The 16,251-nt window shown below is 36.0% G+C and overlaps 1 protein-coding gene across 1 annotated transcript in view; it reads left to right on the plus strand.

The window, feature by feature from the left end:
- The window catches only part of POT1 (protection of telomeres 1), a 60,712-nt gene extending 44,813 nt beyond the window's left edge, over positions 1 to 15,899 (plus strand). The window contains exons 15-21 of the mRNA XM_084897673.1: positions 171 to 376; positions 3,899 to 4,034; positions 7,686 to 7,774; positions 10,191 to 10,282; positions 12,463 to 12,568; positions 14,434 to 15,064; positions 15,264 to 15,899. Coding sequence (XP_084753799.1) covers positions 171 to 376; positions 3,899 to 4,034; positions 7,686 to 7,774; positions 10,191 to 10,282; positions 12,463 to 12,568; positions 14,434 to 14,546 — 742 coding nt within the window. The 3' untranslated portion in view covers positions 14,547 to 15,064; positions 15,264 to 15,899. The remainder of the gene's footprint in view (positions 1 to 170; positions 377 to 3,898; positions 4,035 to 7,685; positions 7,775 to 10,190; positions 10,283 to 12,462; positions 12,569 to 14,433; positions 15,065 to 15,263) is intronic.
- The last annotated feature ends 352 nt before the right edge of the window (positions 15,900 to 16,251 follow it).

The raw sequence follows: 16,251 nt of genomic DNA on the forward strand, positions 1-16,251 counted from the left end.
CTTTCTGTTGAATCACAGTCTTTAATCAGGAAAGTGAATTATCTCCATATTTTAAAATAAGTAGCTGGCTCTTCAGCACATAAACAATTTTTTTAATTGGATTTTTGTAAAATTTGAATTTCCAAGCTTATGCCAAATGTTTTGTGTTTTTTCATTGTTGATTCTTTTAGGCAGGAAGTTCTGCAGGAAGGTGATTTAGATCGAATTTTGCAAGAGAACACAACTAAAACTCCTGATACCAAACTACAAAATACCTTGTTATATGATTCGAAAGTCTGGACCACTAAAGATCAGGGAGAACGACAAGTAGTTGTTCATTTTGTGAAAAATAATGGGGTTCTTCCACTTTCAAATGACTGTCTAATTTTGATAGAAGGTAAGATATTTAAGTTATTGTTTTATTAGGTTACAGCTTTCTTATATCTTTCTCTAATTGTTAAACATATTTTAGGGGAAAGCTAGGAAAAATTAAGCCAAAATATTGTTAATTTAAATTTTATAAAATGGAATATATTATCAGTAACAACTGGATTCAAATATATACATACACACATGTATAAACTTATCTGAATGACATTTTGAAATTATACATTAAACTTGGGTGTTTGCATTTGTTCATTTTGTTGAATTTTTTAATGTAATTTTAATCAGATCCAAGCTGATTATCAAGGTGAGTAATAATTAAGAGGCTGCTTGTGATGTACAGTTGCTGTTATCTTGGCCTGTGGATGTCACTATTGCTTCATAAAAGTAAAATGAAATAGGTATCATGAAATAGGTATCATCTGTTGATATCTAACCAATGAAGGGACCCTTGAGACAAGTAAAGATGTTTTTAAAAAATGAAATTTGAGTCTTATTTGTTTTTGCATTGCTTTTCCACTTTTGTCTTATTTTTATCTAATATATTTAACACATATTTTTTCCCATGCTAAGTAGAAAGTTTCATTATTTTCCTTGACACTTTTTTTCTTAAGAATATTCCATAATAAGCCAAAACCGGTTTGGCTCAGTGGATAGAGTGTCGGCCTGTGGACTGAAGGGTCCTGGGTTCAATTCAGATCAAGGGCATGTACCTTGGTTGCGAGCACATCCCCCATAGGGAGTGTGCAAGAGGCAGCTGATAAATGTCTTTCTCTCACTGATGTTTCTAACTCTCTATCCCTCTCCCTTCCTCTCTGTAAAAAATCAATAAAAATATATATTTTTTAAAAAGAATATTCCATAATAAAAGGAAAACATCATCTTTGATTTGCATTATAGAAATCTGTAGTTGCATTAAACGAATGTTCTTTATTACAGTGGGTTATGATCATTGTTATTACTGACACTTTTGTATTTATTTTGTAGCAATACAGAATCCTTTTAGAAAAATAGGTATATCTAGAATAGACATTTTATCATTTTCTTTTTTTTTTAAATATATTTTTATTGACTTTGTACAGAGAGGAAGGGAGAGAGATAGAGAGCTAGAAACATCGATGAGAGAGTGTCATCGATCAGCTGTCTCCTGCACACCCCCTACTGGGGATATGCCCACAACCAAGGTACATGCCCTTGACCGGAATCGAACCCGGGACCCTCCAGTCCCCAAGCCGACACTCTATTCATTGAGCCAAACCGGTTTCAGCGAGAATAGACATTTTATCATTTTCATGGGCATCTCGTTTTAATACATTTATAGTGTACCAGAAACTATTTTAATTTCTGTGTAATAATTAAGTCATTACAACAATCCTATACATTTGGTACTATTATAAGCTGTTTTTATGCATGAGAAAACTGAACTGTGAAGTTAAATGTTTTTCCCAATATTGGTGGTAAGTGGTGGAACCGAATCATTTTCAGTTGTTGGACTTAGTAGCTCTGTGAGGAACTTTGGATAAAGTGTAATTATGAGGGCACAGTAATTAAGTAAATGTTGCCCAGTTCCTTTTTAGAAAATTTATCCTAATTGCATATGCTTGAGTGGCATAGGCAATTATCTGCTCCCTACCCACGTGATCATATACTAGCACTTTAAAGAATTTGGCTACTTTGATGAGTGAAATGTGGTAACTTATACCATTAGCAATATTTTAATCTGTACCAGGAGATGGATTTCAAAACAAAAACACAGACACATGCATGTAAAAAAATGGAGTCGGTATTTGTAGGCTATAAAAACAAAGCACGGTCCTAGGGGTTTGTAAGAACTGTCCTGCAGGGCCATCCAGAGGGTGTGCTGTGTGCCTCAGGCCGCCTGTGTTACAGTGCCTCCCACAGAATTCTGTGCCGAAGCCCAGGGGCTGTGAAGGCCAAAGGGAGCTTGAATTACAAAGTCCCTTTAGCTCCTGATCCTATCTTTACCACTCAGCCACAAACCCTCAGTCTCCGCTCCCACAATGCCCACCCCGCTCTCCAGCCGTATGAACTGGTGGCAACTCCTGAACCCTGTGTATTACTCTGTGCCTTTTGTCACTCCATTGCTCTCCTGAGAATCTGTGCTCTGGCACATCTTCAGAAGTAAATTCAATAATTCCTTTATTTAGCAATTCATGTGGAATACTTAAAGAGCAATTATACATTTGAAGCCCTTTTTCTGATTGACCAGCCAGATTTGAGTGGTTTTTATTACATATTGCTTGTATTTCCAGGAAAGCACTTTTCTCCTTGTATTATATTTGAGTTTTATCTGTCTGTTCATAAAAGTTTTTTTCTTATTAGAATGTAAGTTCTCTAAGGACAGGATACACGTTTACTTTAATCTATGTACCTTCAGCACCTGGCATAGTATGTCTGGCATATTACTGGCTCTCAGTAAGTATTTATTAAATAAATAAGTACATCCAAAGCAAGAATACTTTACCTTACGAAGATTTAAAGTGTATGTTGAAAGCACTTTAAAATATAAAAGGTTTTATCAAAATGTAATTTTTATTTTATTTTACTATGTTTCTGCCATGTGACCTGGCAGAGCTGTGGTTCACAGTTCCCATTGAGCTGCAGACAGAGGGATGGGGGGGGCAGGTCTATCCTTGCATTGTTTCGAGCCTTTGGTGAATTTCTAGAGCTCTGGAAGAATTGAGTTTGACCATTTTGCCAGTGTTCATTTTGTCTTTATGGAAAAGTGTAATTTTTGGACATCCTTAGTTGGCTATGCCAGAAGTGCTGCCCATCACAATTGAATTTTAATGTTACTAATATTATTACAGATTTTAGGAAATACACCAAAGTACTTTTATAAATCATATTCTTATTCCCTAGTAAGGAAAATTATCAATCTAAGTAAAAAGTACATCAGAAAAGGTACCAGGAGATGTGAGTTTTCCCTGAAAATGCTGCCTTGTGATAATGGCGCACCATCAGGCATAATCCCGTTTCTTCTCAGCCAATGTTAAGGAATTTATGCTCACCCTGTTGTAGAATTGAGGTAATTGAGGTGGTTTTCCCAGGAAAAATGAACCAGCGCTATACAGGAATTCATATTACATGGACTATGCATCTTTACTTAAATGTAATGCCTACCTGATAGTTAGAAGAGTTATCTCAAACTCAGACTGAACTTGCCTAGACATTAGTAGTAATAGAAAATTTAATAAGGAGAATCCTGTGTACTTTGCCTTTCAATTTTATTCTTTTGATTCTTTGAAATCAAGTGTTCCTGGCATCAGGAGCAACCTGTATACATGTAAGAAGATGATTAAAATTTCATAAGCCTTGTATTTTGCTCAAGTCTCAGCATTTCTGTTCACTGGTTTCTGTGTAGAAACCTAAAGTTTACAAAATCATTTTTCAGAATGAATGTATAAATGTATTAAGTCTCTAAATTCATGGCTTTGTCTTCTCTTTTACTATACCTTGCATTTTGCCTACATGATATTTGTGCTACTTGACGGGTTTTTTATTCTCTTACTAGGAGGTACACTGAGTGAAATCTACAAGCTCGCAGACAAGTTTCACAGTGTAATCCCTGTGAGATCCGGCCCCGAGGACCTGGACCTGCTTGACCTTTCAGTACCATTCCTTATCCAAGGAAGAATGCATCACTACGGGTGTGTTTTTAACCTGGGAACTTTATAAATTAAAAATACTTCAAGAGTAATTTTTACTTTCATTATTTTACCCACTTGTTTCTGTATAGACAGTGGATACTTACTGAATACCAATTTATATGTACTACTAGATTTTTCATACATATTTATCGATTTGATAGCATATCTATTGAGTGCCTACAATGTGCTAGATATAAGCCTACCCAGAGAGTAATTATCATTTGTTTGCTTTCACAAGGATTTAACTACTTACAGAGAAAGGTTCAGAGCTGCAACCTAGTCAACGTGAAGTGATTGAATTCCAGAATTTCTGTGGCACAAAGTTACAAGTTAGTTGCCACTGAGTAATTGGAACATATGAGAATACACTAGGCACTAGAAATAGATTTTTACCTTTGGAAGGAAGTAGTGGGGATAACATCTCCTTTCCTTCACTTGATGAAACAATCATCTTGGAAATGCTCTGCTTTGAAAACCTTGAATTAGAGAATACATCTTATACCCTTGGGTACTCCTGTATTTGTAGCCATTGCTATTCACTGGTATAATATGTAAATCTCTCAGGAAAATTTTCTGTCATTATTTCTTGAAATACGTTTTCCATGTCTACCTCGGTTTTCTTTCCTTCCGGAACCCCTATTATTCGAATATTGTTTTGTTTTGCATTGTCCCAAAGCTCCCGTAGGCTCTCCTCCTGCTTTTTAATTCTTTTTTCTAGAAGCTGCTCTAATTGGCTATTTTTTTCCATCTTGTCTTCTAGCTCACTGATGCGATCCTCTGCTTCTTCTAGTCTGCTCTTGATGCTTTCTATTGAGTTCTTCATAGTAGCGATGTCATTTTTCATTTCATCTTGAGTCATCTTCATTTCCTCTTGGGTTTTTTTCATTTCCTCTTGGGTCTTACTCATATTGTCAAATTTGTCTTCCATTCTTTTTAGCCATCTCAAGATCATTACTCTGAATTCTTGCTCTGGTAGGTTGCTTGCCTCTATATCGTTTACTTCCTTTTCTGGTGAAGCCTGCTTTTCTTTCATATGTGGGCTGTTTTTTGGTCTCCCCATGATCTAGGATGTCTGGTTGTGTAGTTCTCTCTCTCCTGCTTTGATTTAAAGGCACAAAATACAACACAACCAGGTACAATACACAAGGCGCTGAATAGAAATGTGTTTGCGATATTACTAACCACCAATAAGGGTGACTAGAACCCAGCTAACAAAGACATACAATCAAACAAAAAGCATAGGCAAATCAATCTTATAAAAGAAAAGCATACAACTTCAGTAAAGTTAACATTCAACATACAACTTCAAAGAGTTAGAGAGAAAGAATGTTTTTTTTGTGTTTTGTTTTGTTTTTAGGACAACTGCAAGAGAGGTGTGAATGGGTTTGGAGCAGGTAGTTGGAAGTTAGATATATACAAGTAGGGTGAAATTTTAGGAGGGGGTAGACAGAAGGAATGGGGGAAATCTAGAGCAGGAAAGGGTTAAGATAAACAGGGTATCAAAGGAAAAGATTGGAAAGAGGATGAAGGCATAAAGGTAGGGTTGAGATAGAATAAAGCGTTGGAGAAAGAAGGATAGATAAAGACTGTAGAACAGTAATCCTGAAATTTAAAAAAAAAAACATATATATATATATATATATATATATATATATATATATAATCAAATGAAATAAAAATAATAAAAATAAACAAAAGAAAATAAGATGAAAAAGGTAAATTAGTAGTAGTAATAATGTTGATTACATATACAATGTAATAATTATCAAGATAAAATCAAGTGAGTAAAAAGAAAAAAAATAGTTTCTTGAGTAAACGTTGCAAATAATGAAAACAAAAATAAAAAACAAAAATTTAAAAATTAAAAAAAATAATAATAAAATTTAAAAATTTTAATTAAAATTTGCAGTAATGAAGGTCATTCGCTTCCTCTATTGTTATGATCCAGTCCTGATTTTTAGGCAAGTTTTGCTTTGTTTTTATTACACTAGAGTCAATTTGTGAATTAGCATCTGGTGGCAGTGTTTCTAGGTTGACTTCCAGACTCAGCCTCTCGAGCTTTTTTTTTTTTTTTTTTTTTTTGTCTTCTATGAAGCTGGAACTATGGAGGGGGGGAGGGGGCAGGTCCGAGCAACTGCAATCTCCCGCAACTCTCCGATATCCCTCCGAGCCAGATCCAAATGTGTTGCTCTTTAGATATCTCCCCTGTTAGGAGCCCCGTCCACTTTCAAGGGTGACAACCGCCCAATAGCGGGGGCTTCTACTTGTAATCACCACCCTTGTCCTCCAGCTTCCGCAAGCGCGCTCTGTGCGCGCAGGCTTTTTTTTCGCCGCGAACGCTCTCCACCCTCTCCCCGCGAAATCTGACCTTTTCGCTGAGCAGTGGGGCAATCTTGTGAGGGCAAGTGTTCGCGCCGCCTGGGATCTGCGTTCTGGGGGTCACAGATGCTTGGTGGTCGCTGCGGCTGTGGATATTCAGGCCTCTTACACGATCCTATCTTCCTCTCAAGATGGCGAGGTTTCCCCGTCCAAGCCGGTAGGTAGCTCCGGGCAGGGACACAGCCCGCGTGGGTGCTTCCCTGTGAGGGGCACCTCTGTCAGCAGCCCCCCAGCAGTTTCTTCTGGTGTTTGCTGTCTCCCAGCTTGCTAATAAACACTCACAGCACAAAACCCTCAGTTGCTCTCTCTTTCTGCTTCGGGAGAGGGCTCAGAATCCGCCCATCTATTCTTCCGCCATCTTACCTCCTCCTGTAAATCTCGATTTCAGCTGCAAACTGCATCCTGCAGTCACAATATCAGTATACTTGTGACTGCTGAAGTCATTGGTAGGCTGTGGAGGTTGTCCTCAGTTCTGTTCCATATACAAAATATCAAACTTCAGGTATAAGTTGGAATAGTGTGCCACTGAGTTAAAGTCTGGGTTATAGCTATTTTTACTCTGATGTACCTGGTGTTTTTAATTATATCTCTCATTGGTCTCATAACCTCAGAGTCAAGTTCATCAAGATTTATCCAGCAATTAGTTCAAAACTAAAAGTTTATTGACCAGCCAGAATGGCTGGTTGATCATCATTCTGTGTACCACCAAAAGGTTGCTGGTTTGATTCCCGGTTGGGGCACGCGCAAAAGGCAACCAATTGATGTTTATCTCTCACATTGATGTTTCTCCCTCACTGTCACTTCCTCTTCTCTCCCTTTTTCTTCTTCCTTCTCTTTCTCTCTCTCTCTCTCCCTCTCCCCCCCCCCTGTCAAGCATGTCTTTGGGTAAGGATTTAGAGAATAATAATAAATAAAAGTTTATCAAATTTTGTTTGTTTCTTTTATTTTTAAATATATTTTTATTAATTTCAGAGAGGAAGGAAAAGGGAGAGAGATAGAAACATCAATGATGGAGAGAGAATCATTGATTGGCTGCCTCCTGCACGACCCCTACTGGGGATCGAGCCCACAACCAATGTACTTGCCCTTGACTGGAGTCGAACCTGGGACCCTTCAGTTCGCAGGCCAGTGTTCTATCCACTGAGCCAAATCAGTTTCGCCTTTAATTTATTTTTTTAAATGTGCATACTCGAACAGCAAAAATAAGTTATAATATGAAATGAGTTATAATAAGTTATTTTAAAATGTTTGTTTTTGTCTTATTAATTTCAGATGTAAAAGGTGTTCTAGTTTGAAACCAATACAAAGTCTAAATAATCTGGTTGATAAAACATCATGGATTCCTTCTTCTGTGGCAGAAGGTTAGCTAAATTTCTTTGTCCTTCAAATTTTACTCTCTTTGTATCAGGTGATCTCAGTGATTATATTTCAGTATTTGTGGATATAGTAAAACCAGAGCAAAGTGATTGTAATAAAAGTATAAAGTAAATGCTTAAAATATTTGGAAACTTAACTTTCAAGCATCTGCCAGTATCTTGTAATTTTTACTTTTATTTTAATGTTCAGTAATTTGTTTTAGTATTAAGTACTGATCACAAATACAACTTCTTTTTTTTTTAATATATTTTATTGATTTTGTACAGAGAGGAAGGGAGAGAGATAGAGAGTTAGAAACATCGATGAGAGAGAGTCATCGATCAGCTGCCTTTTGCACACCCCCTACTGGGGATATGCCCGCAACTTAGGTACATGCCCTTGACCGGAATCGAACCCAGGTCTCTTCAGTCCCCAAGCCGACGCTCTATCCGTTGAGCCAAACCAGTTTCGGCCACAAATACAACTTCTGAAAAATCTCTTTAGCTCATAGTACCTTCAATTTAAAAGAGAGTTCAAGATACCGGTAGCTATTACAACTTTTGCCCAACACAAGTCTTTAGCTGGAACAATTATCTTTTTATTTCACATGTTTAACTGTGGTCGCCTAGCCTCAGCTTAGAACTCTTTCAGTGACAGGGGACTCATTCACTGCAAGACAACATATTCCCTTAGTTTTTAGGCAGTTTCCGATAGTCAGGCAAACTGTGCCTGCCTATAACCTGGGCCACATTCTGTTTACTAGAATTAGAGTTTATCTGTTCCCTCTTCCAAAGATCAACAGACTCTGTACATTTGAAAATATCTGTTCAGCCTTCAGTTAGTCTTTATTTGTCCAAGCAAGCATCTCACTTCCTTTGTTACTTTCCCACATTCCTTCATATTTTATTTCTCCTCAGTAAACATTTCACTTTACCAATACTCTCCTCAAAGTTTAGCACTCAAAGCTGGAAATAGGGCTGCAGATATTGGCCACTTCAGAATTCTAACAAAACTTTTATTTCCCTAAAATTGGACACTTTCTTCTCTACTGGCCGGAAAATTTCATTGTACAGCAGGTTCTTGAATAACGTAATTTTGTTCATTGTCATTTACTTGTAACGTTGAGGAGATGCCTTAGGATCTTAACTCTTGTTTATATCAATTAATCTCTGGTAAAATTGGTTTTATTATATGTTGTTTTGCCACAGTTCCAAGTTGTAAAGAACTTACTATATAGATTATATTAATTTTTATAATAATTTCTATTCTTGGTTTTGTTTTCCTTCTCTTTTAATTCAGCTATACGGTACTGCTATCTCTTATTTTGTTTGTGGCCCAGTGAAATTCCAGGTTACTTTCACATGAGCTTGCGGCCAGACAGCATAGTCTTCCTGACTTATTTATCCTTAATGCAGTTGTCTGTTTGTTTGTATGGTCCCTCAGAGTAGGTTTTGTGTTCATATTTCTTGGTTTTAGCTCACAATGTTAACCTATTGAGACCCCTTAAATCCCAAAAGTCAATTTCTCTGTATTAACAATCACTGCACAACTGTATGCCCTAATTTGTTCTTCTTAGTTGCCCCCTAATTAATTCTGTTTATTCCATCCTATAAACATATTGAATGTCTTCCATTTCGAAACACAGAGATGTTCATTTAACTTGTAAATTTTCATATGATTTATTATTTCATTAATTTATTCATCTTATTAAATTATGAAATCTCAGATTACGACATTTTTGTCCATTTACCTGGTGATGTCTCTTAAAAAATAAGTGATCCCTATGCCTGTAGTACAGAGGGGAGAGACATGTTACATAATCATAAGTATTGACCTGCATGCCATTTTCCAGAGCATTCTGGTACTTAATTTTTTTTTTAAATATATTTTATTGATTTTGTACAGAGAGGAAGGGAGAGAGATAGAGTTAGAAACATCAATGAGAGAGAGTCATCGATCAGCTGCCTCTTGCATACCCCCTACTGGGGATATGCCCGCAACCAAGGTATTAATACATGCCCCTGACCGGAATCGAACTGGGGTCCCTTCAGTCCCCAAGCCGACGCTCTATCCATTGAGCCAAACCGGTTTCGGCTGGTACTTTATTTTTGTCTTTCATAAGGGTAACGTAATAAATTGAATTTCATTAATCAATTTTTAAGTTTTCTATTAAGATCAACTAATTTTAAAGGTATATTAATATTTAGTAAAAAAAAATATAGCTGTTTATAAGTCATTGCCTCTATATAAATATATTGTAATGTTCTAAAATGAGCTTAATATGTCGATATTAGAGAACAAAAAGATATAGTATGTATATGTTTTTCTTTCTCTTTTAAATTCTTTCAGTAGACAAAATTAACAGGTACATACTATCCGAAAACAAATTCATATCATATCCTCTATTTTTCCCTTCACTAGTATTGGGTATTGTACCCCTTCAACATATGTTTGTGATGACATTCACTCTTGATGATGGAACAGGAGTATTGGAAGCTTATCTCGTGGATTCTGTAAGTAACAGATGGTGAAGATATTTCTAACTAAAAATAATATTTTTTTAATTTTAACATTTATTCATATCTGCTTGATTCCTAACAAGATTTAAGGCAATGTAGAAAAAAGTATGAGTGTGTACATCTTAAATTGTCTATGTGTTTATCTCTCTTTTGATATTATACTATAAATCTTAATGTCAAAAAAACTGAAAAATTGATGACTAAGAGTTTTAGGAGAGTCATTTTTTTGTACCACCCAGAAAAAAATCTGTTCCAGTAGCAAAAGGCAGAGGATAGCCACATCCTCTAGGCATTAACTGTCAGCATTCCCAGGCTTCTTAAGCTCCTCATTTCATAGAGGAACAGAGTTACGTTGGTAGGAGATAGTGACACGGGGGAAAGCTAGGGAGCTTTCCACAAGACCACCCTCATTGCCAGCAACAATCCCCAGTTTGAGATTTCCCGACCATCCTCACTCTGACTAAGGTTACAGGTTCACAGGTCCCCACTACCACCATTAGTTTTGATAATTCACTAGAAAGACCCACAGAATTTACTGAAAGCTATTTTTCCCCCCTCCCACCTCCCCTCCCACACTCCCTCTGGTAGTCACCACAATGTTGTCTATGTTCAGGAGTTTTTAATCTTTTTTTAAAAAATATATTTTATTGATTTTTTAAGAAAGGAAGGGAGAGAAATAGAGAGTTAGAAACAATGATTAGAGAGTCATTGATCAGTTGCCTCTTGCATGCCCCCTACTGCGGATGTGCCGGCAACCAAGGTACATGCCCTTGATCGGAATCCAACCTGGGACCTTCTAGTCCGCAGACCGACGCTCTATCCACTGAGCCAAACCCGATTGGTCAGTCTTTTTTTTCTTTTCTTTTTGCTCAATCTTTCCACACTCCATACCCAGCTGCACCCACCTCTACCCCATGCTATTTATGAGTCTCTTTATTTTACTTGTTAGTTTTACTCACCATTTGTAATAAAATTATAGTTTATTACAGCTGAAGAATGAAGATTAAAATATCCAAGGGAAAAGGTACATAGGGCAGAATCCAAGAAAGTTTCAAATGTGGTACTTTCTTTTGTCCTCTTTCGTGTTGTAGAAGACAGCAGACAAAGTTACTTTCGGCAACAGTGTGTAAGGGTACATGAAGTATTGCCAACCAGTGAAGCTCCACTGAGCCTCAGTGTCCAGAGTTTTCACTGGAGTCCGGTCACGTAGTCGTGGATGAATGTACACGTGACTGATCTCAGTCTCCAACCTTCCTCCTCCCCCCTCCTCACAGTGGTCAAGCTAATACAACTCGACACAAACTCACATTGTTAGACTATCCAGTGTGACCCCAGCAAACAAGGGCACTCCTATCAGGCATGACATCCCAGGGTTTAAAGATGACCTCCCAAAAGCCAAGGGAGACACTGGTAACATCATTTTTTTTACCACACACCTTGTGAAAGAATCTGGGGTAAGGTCGAGAATGTTTCTCCTGCCTAAACAATTTGTTTGTCCATTTATTAAATGAATGTTTAATGAGCACCTGCTATGTGCCAGGCACTATTCTTTGTGGTAAAGCCATAGCAGTGAGCAAGGCAAGCAAAATCCCTTTCCTCCTTGTATTCTAGTACCCAGTTTCCCCGAAAATAAGACAGTGTCTTATATTAATTTTTTCTCCCAATGTTGCGCTAGGTCTTATTTTCAGGGGATGTCTTATTTTCAGAGAAACACAGTAGAAGAGGGAAAAGTTAAATAAATATGTTATACTCTTAATACTTACATGTTTTAGGCACTCAATATATGTTATTAGATAGTAACCCTCCCTGTTTTCTGATTATTGTTAAGTCGGAGCCATTTAACTCAATTATATATCTCAAATCTGTTATTAGATTAAAGTAAATCAGATTTTAGAGTTCAGATTAGCACTGCCATTTATGAATTCTGGAATCTTGACAGCGTGACATAGTCTAGATTATTTTAATTAGATAGTATTAAAATATAGGGGTGAGCAAAAGTAAGTTTACAGTTCCTATGGAAAAAGATATACAGGATTATGATTATTACAATAGCTTTATTAACTCAAAAGAATGTCTGTACAAATGTAAACTTACCTTTGCCCACCCTTTTTATATTAGTTATAACTTGAATTAAAGATTGATATAATTTCCTTTTTCTTCTATAATTTTTTAAGGACAAATTCTTCCATATTCCAGCATCAGAAATCCTAACCAATGATTACCTTCAGGAAAGTATGGAAATGATTATGAATATGCTTTGTCCTCCAGGGAAAAAAATTGGTAAGCCATAGTATTTGCCATTCATTTTTTTTTTTTTTTTAAATAGCACCAGCACATATCTAATTTATGAACTTTTAGATTCATAGTTCAGCACTCAACCTGATTCATAGTTCAGCACTCAAACCCTGAACCACACCAGCTGGGCTTATAGGTTATTTTTAATCAGGCTTTATTCACATGCAAACTTTGAAATGTGAATCCAAATAAATTACTAAGTAGTGCTTGATGAGTGTATAATGTACCTTTTGATGAAGACAGTGGCAGCTATAAAATAGGTATGAATCATAGTTCCTGAAATGAAAAGCTTTTTTAATTATTTTGCAATACAATAAAAGGGAGGCAGTTTTGAGAATAAGCACATTTGACACTCTGTTTATACATGCAAATATCTTATTTGCAATTTTGTTATCAGGGAGGAAAGTTTTATAAGAAACATTTTCTATAACAAACTCCATTTAGCCAGTTTAATTAATTGGTAAATTTTCTATTCAGTATTAACTATATTCAGATTTTACAGTCTTTTATTTTACTCATTGTTTTTAGCAGCTTTAGTTGTTTTTGATTTAACATTTGGTTCATCACCCAAATCTTCAGGTCAAATTGTATAGATTACTTTACCTAAAGCAACTGAGTGTTCCTTTTGTGGCCATTATCTGTATTTACATTGAAACGTGCAGATCTAAATCATATTAAGATAGTATATTAATAATAATGTTTTAATAATATTCTATCAGTAACAAATTTTACCAGCTATAGATTTAACTGTTCATTTAACTTTTGTAGTTTTTTTTTTAAGCATAAGTTTATTGATTTCAGAGAGGAAAGGAGAGGGAGAGAAAGATAGAAACATCAATAATGAGAGAGACTCATTGATCAGCTGCCTCCTCTACAGCTCCTACTGGGGATCGAGTCCACAACCCAGGCACATGCTCTCACCAGGAACCCAACTATGACCTCCTGATTCATAGTTCAGCACTCAAACCCTGAGCCACACCGGCTGGGCTTATAGGTTATGTTTAATCAGGCTTTATTTTTCCCTGGTCAGTCTATACATTTTATAGCAATTCTACAAAGATAGTTTTTTATACATTTGTAACAAAGTTTAACTTACATTTATTTGATGGCAGTTTTAATTTTTGTTGGCTATTTAGATTCTTTTGGATAGATATCTGGAAATAAAACTGCCATTTCAAAGAGCACAGGTCTGGTAGGCTTTTGATACATACTTCAAAATTACTTTTCAGTAATATTTTACCTATTTATAGTCTCTGTCCTGCTTGACACTCGCCAATATTGAAGACTAGATTAAGTATCTTTCAAATTCAAATTTGAAGGAAACCTTCAGAAACTTTTCTAGGTGTTTAAATAGACTTGTGGTCATAACCAAAGCTTGGAAATGGCATCGATGGCTGCCAACTTTGCATTGACTCAGTACTTGGTACCTGTAGTTTTACCTTGATAAATGTAAGGCGTTCAGCTGATTTGAGAAATTCTGGATTGATCTGTTTCTCTGCAGTTAACCAAGAGAGTAAATAAATAAAACAGATTAGTAAACAATTAGCAGGAGGAAAAGGAATGAAAATTTGGAATGAGGTAATTTATAACATTCTCTATCAGACATTCTGAAAATCCCACATTACTTTTTTCTGATGTTAGAAAAAGTTCAAATTAGTCAGAATCACTATAAAATAATAACATATGTAATTTGGAAGAGTAGATAACATTACATTTAATAAGTATATTTATTTACTTTTCTATCTTCAAATTAAATATGTTAATTTTTCTAGCTAAGAATTATGCTTAGATATGCCAGAGATACTTGTTTAATTTTAATGGGTAAGTAACATTTTCTTTTGGATTTGTAGATACATACCCATGGTTGGAATGCTTCATCAAGTCATATAATGTCAGAAGTGGAAAGGAGCAGCAAATTTGCTATCAGATTTTTGATACCACAGTTGCAGATGATGTTATCTAATATTGACATTCAACTTAGCAGATGTAAACTAATGTAATTTTAAAAACAGTATTTTTTTCTCTGAGATTGCTATAAACATGTAAAAGTTTTAACTCAGTAGTTTATTTTCCATTGTAACCACTATTTAATTTTTTAAAAATAGACATTGTGTTATCTTAACACCTTGTTGTAAGTTGAAAATGTTCCTGTTACTCAGAAATATCCAGTATGATGGCAGCTAGGGTTATAAAAGAAAGAGAGAGAATGAGTAAATGAAGACTTTTGCTTTCTCTTCATAGACCTTTCGGAGAAGCTATTTTGTTCCCTGAATTAAAGTTCCTTTTGCATTGGTTTGCCACTGATTTCTCTGTCATCCCCCCCTCCTGTTTGAGCTGCTTTCCTGCCTAGGTTTTTAGATCAGCAGTGTGAGTTTAGCATGGTTATAAGATTAGAAGATACCCTTGCCTGAAATCTGAGCTTTGGCTGAGTTCAAGGTATGTAGTGGATAGTGGTTTGGATTGGTTTTGGTTTTGTACAAAGTAGGGGTGTCGAGAAGGGGCCAAAATCTAAAATCCAGCCTAAATCGCGGGCCGAATGGTTTACTGAACAGTCATAAACTGACAATGTCATAAACTGACAGCGGAGTGCAGTGATGACAGCTCAGTGCGGGCCACATTGCAAGGCCTGGCGGGCTGGATTTGGCCCGCGGGCCTTGTGTTTGACACATGTGGTACAAAGGGATCTGCTTAAACAGATACCCCTCAAAAAAACGCTTGTTCAAATGAGCCGCGGTGTTCTTTAAAGAGTGGTTTATTCATGGGCAAGTGGTAGAATTGCTTTCTTTGGGTGCTGATAGTGACCAATTAGGATAAATCCATTTTTTAGACCAGAATGATATGCTTTGATTGCTTATTTCTCTATATATTAGAAGTCATTCTATTTCATCACAACTTAAGAAAGTGATCAGATTCACCTTGAATGTATCTGGGTGCTGAGAATGTGGTGTACTTTTTTTTTTTTTTTTTTTTTTTTACCTGTGTTTATCACTCCTTTAAACTTGATTTATGAGTCTGTAACTAACTGTGAACTGCCAATGTATGCTACTAAGAATAATGAGCACAATCATTACTGTCTGGAATTCTTAGAACTGATAAATTTTAATAATTTGGATATCTATAAAACACAAAACGAGGAGGAGAAATACAGACTGCTCAACTCATTAAATAATGTTAAAACAACTGAAAAAACAAAACCATGAGTATGTAGTTTTTTAAAACTATATAACTATATATGTGTACATTTATGTATATTTTTTTGTTAAAGACTGAGAGATGCAGATTTTTCTAGTTCAATTGTGAATAAATGCACATAATTTTTGCCCTATTTGAACTCAGGCATGATTTGAATCAAAGCAGGTATGTCAGTACAACATATGTAGGACTCTACGCACCAGGTTCTGTGCTAAGCACTTAACATGTATTTGAGTTTCACAACAACCCATTTTCCTGATAAACGAAGGCTTGATTGATGAGCTGACTTGTCCCAGTTCATGTGTTATTAAATGCTAGTCAGTACTCTCCAGAGGCTGCACTGTTCACTCCTTGAAGATTCGGGAGCAGAAGCTGACCTGGGGTTTTCTGAAAACGAGTCCTGCCTTAAACATCTGAAACATTGGGAGTGAGAGGAGTCACCAAAAGGTTTTTAATATCTTATTTGCAAATAAAAA

Source organism: Pipistrellus hanaki (assembly GCF_964339955.1).
Source record: "Pipistrellus hanaki genome assembly, chromosome: 10".
NCBI classification, from domain to species: domain Eukaryota; kingdom Metazoa; phylum Chordata; class Mammalia; order Chiroptera; family Vespertilionidae; genus Pipistrellus; species Pipistrellus hanaki.